We start from the raw sequence: 8,681 nt of genomic DNA, 5'->3' as shown, positions 1-8,681 counted from the left end.
TTGAATGCTTCTTAGGTCAATGGCACGAAATTTCGTCCTCCATTCCAACCTACCAAGATTAAATCTATGATAATGTAAATTAAATTAATCTCATATGAATTGACTTTACAATTTTTATAAATTTAAAATAAAAAATTGTTTTTACAAACAATTAAAATTGTCAATTTTGTTTTATTTTTTCTTTAAAAAATAATTTATAGAATACTCTTATTTAAAAAAAAAATGCCCGAAAAAGTATTTTTTAAAACAAGTTCAAGAAAATAAGACCCTAGAGAACTGAATTTGTTTAAAAATTGGTTTTAAATTATAATTTGCCAATAAACTATAAGAAAACTAGATCATGGGTGGATAATGTAGTTTGAAGAGAATAAAATTCAATTTTCATGAAATGGCAACAAATTTTATGTGAGGTTTTGAGTCAATTTTTTTTTTTTTTAATAAGTATCTAACTTAAACACTTATTTTAGGGCTAATTTTACTCTATCAAATCCTTGATATTTGATGTAAATACATTTAATCACCACATTTGATCAATGGTAGTTTCAAATTTTGTTCTATAGCACTTTTACAAATTTATTTCATTTATTTTTTAGGAGAATTTAGATAAAAATATCTTAGATAAATGTGTTTAACTATTTTCTACAAAATGAATTCTTATTTCTAAATGTAAAATTTTATAAGTGAAATACATGTTGCTAAAGTAACTAAATCTTATATTAAGAGTGAATTAATCTATTTACGCTCAATATCAAGAAATTAACCCTTTATTTCATTTAAAATAAAAAATAAAATAAAAAACCCACCTTTCCCACAAAATGAATTCCGTGGGATTTCATTGTCTTTCTTTCTTCCTCGGAGAACCTGTATGCTAAGGCCAGTTTGGTCAGATTCATGTGTCATGGGCATCTAAAATAAAATAATAATTAAAAATATTAAAATCAGTTTTTATATTTGATACATGGAGAATCATTTGTAAACAATCGAAAAGACTCGAGATCCAGGAGAGAACTTCTCAAGAATTTCAGCACACAGCGTCCCCACCTTCCAAGGGAGAGTTCATCGGTGTCCTTCCACCTACCAGTGTTTACCTGCAATTTCTTTCCGTTTTTTTTTTATATATAAAGAAACCGCCTGCAATTTAAGCTGAGTGAGGCCTCGTAGAAGAAGTGGATGGCTTTTGCAAACCCTCAAAGTCAAAGAGCGTCTTCTTCTTCATCTTCTATTTCTACTGGTGGATGGAATTACGATGTTTTCTTGAGCTTTATGGGTGAAGATACCCGCCACAATTTTACAGATCATCTCTACAGAGCTTTGAATCGGAAAGGGATTCGTACCTTTAGAGATGCTGAAGAGCTACGAAAAGGAGAAGAGATTGCACCAGAACTTTTAAAAGCTATTGAAGAGTCAAGGATTTGTCTCATAATTCTCTCGAAAAACTATGCCCGTTCTAGGTGGTGTCTGAACGAACTGGTGAAGATCATGGAGTGGCGGCAGTCTATGGGACAATTAGTTTTTCCGATTTTCTACCACGTGGACCCATCCGATGTGCGAAGACAGACTGGGAGTTATGAACAAGCATTTGAAAGGCATGAAAGAAACCCAGACCAGATACAATGGTGGAGGGCAGCGTTGACGGAGGTGGCCAATATTAGTGGATGGCATTTACAGGATGGGTAAATATCAATTTTTTTTTATTTATTTCCAAGTATTCGTTATTTTTTTTACACCTGATGATGAATCGGAAATCCTTTTTAAAGTTGTAATCAACATCTTATATCTCCTCCTGATTGGGAAAATTAATTAAGAGACTCTTCCAAATTCAGGATCTCCATATCCTATGTGCAAAAAGTGTTATAAACTGAATGTAAATGCATCTTTTGTTATTTAAAATAGAAAAATCATACATTTTCTGAACCATTTCTCTGGAAGCGAGCAATGATGGCAGGGCAATACTCTTTCAAGACGATAAGTTTCGTGTTTGTATCTGTTGACTCACCAAAGGTCTCATGCTTTACAACTGGCAGGTCTGAGGCACTTGTTATCGAGGAGATTACTTCCACTATTTGCAGGAGTTTAAACCGGGAGCTCTTACATGTTGAAAAGAACCTCGTGGGCATGGATTGTCCTAGGATGTCCTCTTCTTCTTCTTCTACTTCTATTGGTCCATGGGATTATGAAGTTTTCTTGAGCTTTAAGGGTAAAGATACCAGCCACAACTTCACGGATAATCTCTATGCAGCTTTATATCGGAAAGGGATTCATACCTTTAGAATCGATGATCTACGGGGAGAAGATATTGCACCAGGTCTTTTGTACGCTATTGAGAAGTCAAGGTTGGTTCTTGTAATTCTCTCGCACAACTATGCTCGTTCCAACTGGTGTTTGGACGAACTGGCGAGGATAATGGAGTGCAGGGAAGAAATGGGAAAAATAGTTTTTCCAGTTTTCTGTCATGTGGATCCTTCCCATGTGCGATATCAGAAGGGCAGCTATGGAGAAGCATTCGCTTATCATGAAAGAAATGGGTTTGGCCACAAGACACAGAGGTGGAGGGCAGCTTTGAGCGAAGTGGGTAGTCTTTCTGGATGGCATGTACATGATTGGTAAGTACAGAATATGCATATTTTTTTTATACATATAATCTTCTGCGAGTATCTCTATAAAACAGAAATCTATTAGAGGGTCTAATAAACTTTATACAAATTTAGGACCTTTTACATCATACCAGTAAAGCAACCTAGCAATCTAGAGTTATTACATGATTATATCAAGTATTGAAAACTAAAATAGTAAGTATGGAGGTGGGAAAGATGAATAAAGGACAACATTAATTAGAACACCCCTTTTTTATGGTGTTCTAATGGTGCATGAAAGATCTAATTAATTCATCTTTTTCCCCTTTAACATATTCTACTTGCCCATAATTCAAGTGTTTATATGAAACCAAACATAGTAAAGTTTACTTCATGTTTTCTATTGTTTGTTACTCTATTGCCTCACCCATTTATGTGCCTTACTGGTGGCAGGTCTGAGGCAAATTATATTGAGGATATTACTCACGTTATTTTGATGAGATTTAGTCAAAAAATCTTACATGTTGATAAGAAGCTCATTGGGATGGATTATCGTTTGGACCAATTGGAAGAAAATTTTCCTCAGATTATAGACCCATTATCAAATGACGTTCGCATGGTTGGGATCTATGGATTTGGAGGAATTGGTAAGACAACCATTGCCAAAGTTTTATATAACCAAATTGCCGCTCAATTCATGATTGCTAGCTTTATTGCTAATGTTAGAGAGGACTCCAAAAGTCGAGGTCTACTTCATTTACAAAAGCAACTCCTTCAAGATATTTTGCCAAGAAGGAAGAACTTTATAAGCAACGTTGACGAAGGGATCCATATGATAAAAGATAGACTATGCTTTAAAAAGGTCCTTCTTGTGCTTGATGATGTTGATGATTTGAATCAACTAGAAGCCTTAGCTGGTGATCATAATTGGTTTGGTTTAGGAAGTAGAATTATTGTAACAACTAGAGATAAGCATTTATTAGAGGTGCATGAAATGGATGCATTATATGAGGCTAAGAAATTAGATCACAAGGAAGCTGTTGAACTCTTTAGCTGGAATGCGTTTAAACAAAACCATCCCAAAGAAGATTATGAAATAGTTACAAACTCTGTGGTGCATTATGTTAATGGTCTTCCGTTAGGTCTTAAAGTTTTGGGTTCTTTCCTATATGGCAAGACAATACATCAATGGAAAAGTGAATTGCATAAACTAGAACGGGAACCTAACCGAGAAATTCAATGTGTGCTTATGAGAAGTTATGATGAATTAGATCGCACACAAAAGCAAATATTCCTAGATGTTGCTTGCTTCTTTAATGGAGAGGATAAAGATTTTGTTACAAGAATCCTAGATGCTTGCAACTTCTTTGCAGAGAGTGGACTACGAGTCCTTGGTGATAAGTGCCTCATAAGTATTATAGACAACAACATATGGATGCATGATTTGTTACAACATATGGGATGTGGCATTGTTGGACAAAAATTTCCTGAAGACCCTGGAAAATGGAGCAGATTGTGCTATCCTGAGGTTGTAAGTCGTGTGTTGACAAGAAAAATGGTAAGAACAAAATGCAAATGAACCTACTTTCAAACTTGAATGATATTTAGAATACAAAATCTTCAATAATATCATTTTTCTGAAGTTATAAATCTTAATTTACTTCTATGTATTTTGCTCTTCACTTGTTGTCTACTTTTGTTTGTTAGGGAACAAAGGCAATTAAAGGGATACTCTTTAACTTGTCTATACCAAAGCCGATACACATTACTACTGAATCCTTGGAGATGATGAAGAATCTTAGGTTGCTGAAAATCTATTTGGATCATGAATCTTCTTCTATGAGGGACGATAATAAAGTAAAGTTGTCCAAAGACTTTGAATTCCCTTCTTCAGAGCTAAGATATCTCTATTGGCAAGGATATCCTTTGGAATCTTTGCCATCAAGTTTTTTTGCGGAGGACCTTGTAGAACTTGATATGCGTTATAGCAGCTTAACACAACTTTGGGAAAATGACACGGTATGATTATTTTTTCATGTTTCTTCTTTAGTTAATCTCCAAAGTCCATGAAAGCTTATACATTGAAGAAATAATTTTTTTTTTTCTATTACAGCTTCTTGAAAGTTAAATACTATCGGACTGAGTTGCTCTCAACACCTCATTGAAATTCCAGACATCTCAATTCGTGCACCCAATCTAGAGAAACTAATTCTTGATGGTTGTTCAGGTTTGCTTATGCTTCACCCGTCTATTGGAAAGCTGACCAAGCTTATTTTATTGAATTTGAAAAACTGCAAAAAGCTTAGCAGTTTTCCTAGCATCATCGACATGAAAGCGCTTGAAATTCTTAATTTCTCTGGCTGCTCAGGGCTTAAGAAGTTTCCAGATATTCGAGGTAACATGGACCATTTATTGGAGCTTCATTTGGCTTCAACTGCTATCGAGGAACTTCCCTCCTCAATTGGGCATATCACTAGACTTGTTTTATTGGATCTGAAAAGGTGCAAAAATCTTAAGAGTCTTCCCACGAGTATTTGTAGGTTGGAATCCCTTGAATATCTGTTTCTTTCTGGCTGTTCAAAACTAGAGAATTTTCCAGAAGTAATGGTGGATATGGAAAACTTGAAAGAGCTTCTTTTAGATGGAACATCTATAGAAGGGCTACCCTCATCAATTGACCGTCTAAAAGGCCTCATTTTATTGAATCTGAGGAAATGCCAAAACCTTGTGAGTCTTCCAAAAGGCATGTGTAAATTGACATCTCTTGAAACACTCATTGTCTCTGGTTGTTCACAATTGAACAATTTGCCAAGGAACCTCGGGAGCCTGCAATGTCTAACACAGCTCCATGCAGATGGAACTGCTATAACACAACCACCTGACTCAATTGTTCTCTTGAGAAACCTCCAAGTATTGATCTATCCTGGATGTAAAATATTAGCACCTACCTCTTTGGGGTCACTCTTTTCATTCTGGTTATTGCATAGAAACAGTTCAAATGGGGTCGGTTTGCGCTTGCCTTCTAGTTTATTTAGTTTCAGGTCCTTCACAAATTTAGATCTAAGTGACCTCAAACTAATAGAAGGAGCAATCCCCAATGATATTTGCTCCTTAATATCATTGAAGAAATTAGATCTAAGCAGAAATAATTTTCTAAGTATACCTGCTGGCATCAGTCAACTTACAAATCTAAAAGACCTCAGATTGGGGCATTGCCAGAGTCTCATAATAATTCCAGAGCTTCCCCCAAGTATCCGAGACGTAGATGCACACAATTGCACTGCCCTTTTTCCAAGCTCATCCAGTGTATGCACATTGCAGGGGTTACAGTTCCTATTCTATAATTGTTCCAAACCAGTTGAGGACCAATCCAGTGATCAAAAGAGAAATGCATTACAAAGATTTCCACATAATGATGCGTCTTCCTCTGCTTCTGTTTCCTCTGTAACTACCTCACCTGTTGTGATGCAGAAATTGCTTGAAAATATTGCATTTAGTATTGTTTTCCTGGCAGTGGAATTCCCGAGTGGATCTGGCATCAGAATGTGGGATCGTTTATAAAATAGAGCTGCCTACAGATTGGTACAATGATGACTTCTTAGGATTTGTTCTCTGCTCTATTCTTGAACATCTCCCTGAGAGAATTATATGTCGATTGAATTCTGATGTTTTTATTATGGAGACTTGAAAAGACTTTGGTCATGATTTCCATTGGAAAGGAGACATTCTTGGGTCAGAACACGTCTGGCTGGGTTATCAACCATGTTCCCAGTTGAGGTTGTTTCAATTCAATGACCCCAATGACTGGAATTACATTGAGATTTCTTTTGAAGCAGCCCACAGATTCAACTCAAGTGCATCCAATGTGGTGAAGAAGTGTGGGGCATGTCTTATATATGCAGAAGATCTTGAAGGAATCCATCCACAAAATAGAAAACAACTTAAGAGTAGGGGATGTAATGTAGTCGAGAGAAGCAGTGACAGAGATGGACTCCATGGAAGTGGAATGGACTCTAGTTCTAGTGGTAGCAGTCAGGGCCCTCTAACAGTCCCACGCTCAAGCTCAAGCGCAAACGCCCTCAAGAATGACTACCATCATCCAGGCGCTTCTTCCAATAAAAACCTCTCCTCTGTTGATTTGGTCATGCATGCTTGAAATCAATGATGATTTTTGTGTCAATGATTCTTGGCGAACTCCTCGAATCATGTCAGTATATTATATCTCTGTCAACCTCTGGTTAGTCTTCATCTTTTCTCTTATTAATTTATTTTGATTGAAGCAACTGAAATTCTTGAAGGAGTCTTTCTTCTTTTCTTCAATGTTTTTGGCAAACATTTTTATTTGAATCTAACCTTTGATTATGCTGGAATATGTTGTTAAACCTATGTAAGTTTCTAACAGTTTGAGTTCTATCTAGCACTGGGTGGCGCATATGAGTTGTTTGAGTAAGAAAATGAAGCAAGTTGGTGTTGGGTGATGAATGCAAGTTGTCGGCTATTATTTATGAACCTAGTTGGTTCTGCGGAGCAATTCCTTTCCAAATTAATGCAGCGGTGCCACCAGCTTGGAATTTTGCATTCTTATGAATTATTGTATATAATTGTCAGCTGTTCTTTATGCACCCAGTAGTTTCACTGCTGTGACAAAAGTGCTGGAATGGTTTACTCAATTCATTGTTTATAGAATTTGGTGAAATGTTATCTGGTTGGATGGTCTTAACATCAGTAAGATGTTCAGCTTTAAGAGTGAAGATACAGAGATTTTAAAAATGGCAATGTTTCTAGAACCACTAATTTTTCCAGCTGCAAAACCATGTGGCTGGATGAGTTGTTTGTACAATGTTTATGAAGCTTTGTAGTTCTTTTGGCTTCTAGAGCATTGGAATTTATTAAACTTGTTGTCTACTTATTTAATTTGAGGAATTAATTCTACTTTATTGGTTGTAGCCATGCACATTTTACTCTTAATTGATTTGTAGAGGTTTGAATTTTGTCCTTTTTTGGTCTTTATTTTTCTTTATCATTGTTGACTGTTTCGATAACTAAATGCTACATAACATTCCAATTCTCCAAGTTTGATTACTTTTTTGTAGGTTTGTTTGCTTGTTTCCTTGGCACTTCCTTTCTTTTCTTAGTACTTTTCAGGAACCGAACATAACCTTAGTGATTAGCATATACATATAATCAAGTTACTTTTAGTTGATTTTTTTCCTTTGGTCAACATTTTCTTACCATAGTGGAAGCATTCAGCATTGTTCTATTTGAATTCTTTGTAGTGCATTTCATATTTCTCTTCTCAAACACTATCTGTCAACTTCTTCCTTACTACCTCTTTGGTTCGTTTTCTTTTCTTTCTTTTGTCTCAAAGCATTTTGCTATCTTCATTTGTTTTTCCCTTTCTGCAAAAGAACACTTCCTCTTCAATTTTGGACGAACTTCGGCTGATATACTTAGTTGAACATCTTGATTAGCTAATATTAGTCTTTCCAACTCCAATAAAGATGGTTAAGTTGGCAACCATGAATTTTCGTATTGGATTTTGAATCATGTACTCTCTACTCATTAATTTTAGCTTTAGGATTTAATTATCAAATTTTATGAGCTGGAAATTTTATGTTGAGCATAGACATTATCATTTCACCTTAAAAATTTCCACTTTTTCAATGCATCGACATTTCCTTGGATAATGTCATGTTCTTGCTATTACCAAAAACTTTCCAAAAAAATCTTTCTATTAAGGTAAAGAAGCACTTCAATCAATCAATAAGAGATTCAACCAAACCAATTAATTGAATTAAAACTTAAAGTTAAAAATCGAATTCAATTTCACATTATTTGTTATGATTATGTTATAGATGATAAGCTAAAATGAAATCACACAATTAGACACAAATTATTTATGTGGAAAACTTTGTCTCAAGATGAAAAGCCGTCAGAGCATTCCCAGCTACCAAACTGTACTAAATCAATTATCAATATGCAAGTGAATTGTCTTACCAAAAGTGAGTTCTAATATCAATCTCTCATTTCCTCCTTTCTTGTGATCTCTACTTGACCCAAACTTGATCTTCCATAGCTTGATGTCACATTGGATTGCTTTGGAATCAC

General features: G+C 35.3%; 1 protein-coding gene across 1 annotated transcript; it reads left to right on the top strand.

Moving 5' to 3' along the window:
• Window positions 1–1,170: 1,170 nt before the first annotated feature.
• Window positions 1,171–4,598, top strand: LOC117905649 (disease resistance protein RUN1-like). Its single transcript, XM_034818533.1, has 4 exons — window positions 1,171–1,673; window positions 2,025–2,603; window positions 3,027–4,131; window positions 4,281–4,598. Exons 1-4 carry the CDS (start codon window positions 1,171–1,173, stop codon window positions 4,596–4,598), a joined length of 2,505 nt encoding a protein of 834 aa, XP_034674424.1.
• Window positions 4,599–8,681: the final 4,083 nt, after the last annotated feature.

The sequence above is a fragment of the Vitis riparia genome, chromosome 18, assembly GCF_004353265.1.
Source record: "Vitis riparia cultivar Riparia Gloire de Montpellier isolate 1030 chromosome 18, EGFV_Vit.rip_1.0, whole genome shotgun sequence".
Lineage (NCBI taxonomy): Eukaryota > Viridiplantae > Streptophyta > Magnoliopsida > Vitales > Vitaceae > Vitis > Vitis riparia.
Note: the sequence above shows the minus strand (reverse complement) of the source record. Positions and strands in the feature narration are given on the sequence as shown.

What these genes read in the sequence shown, in the direction of transcription:
- LOC117905649 (XM_034818533.1), top strand. Translation starts at nt 1,171, where the DNA reads ATGGCTTTTGCAAACCCTCAAAGTCAAAGAGCGTCTTCTTCTTCATCT. An exon ending in GGATGGCATGTACATGATTG is followed by an intron (nt 2,604 to 3,026) that starts GTAAGTACAGAA and finishes TACTGGTGGCAG; the next exon opens with GTCTGAGGCAAATTATATTG. An exon ending in GTGTGTTGACAAGAAAAATG is followed by an intron (nt 4,132 to 4,280) that starts GTAAGAACAAAA and finishes TTTGTTTGTTAG; the next exon opens with GGAACAAAGGCAATTAAAGG.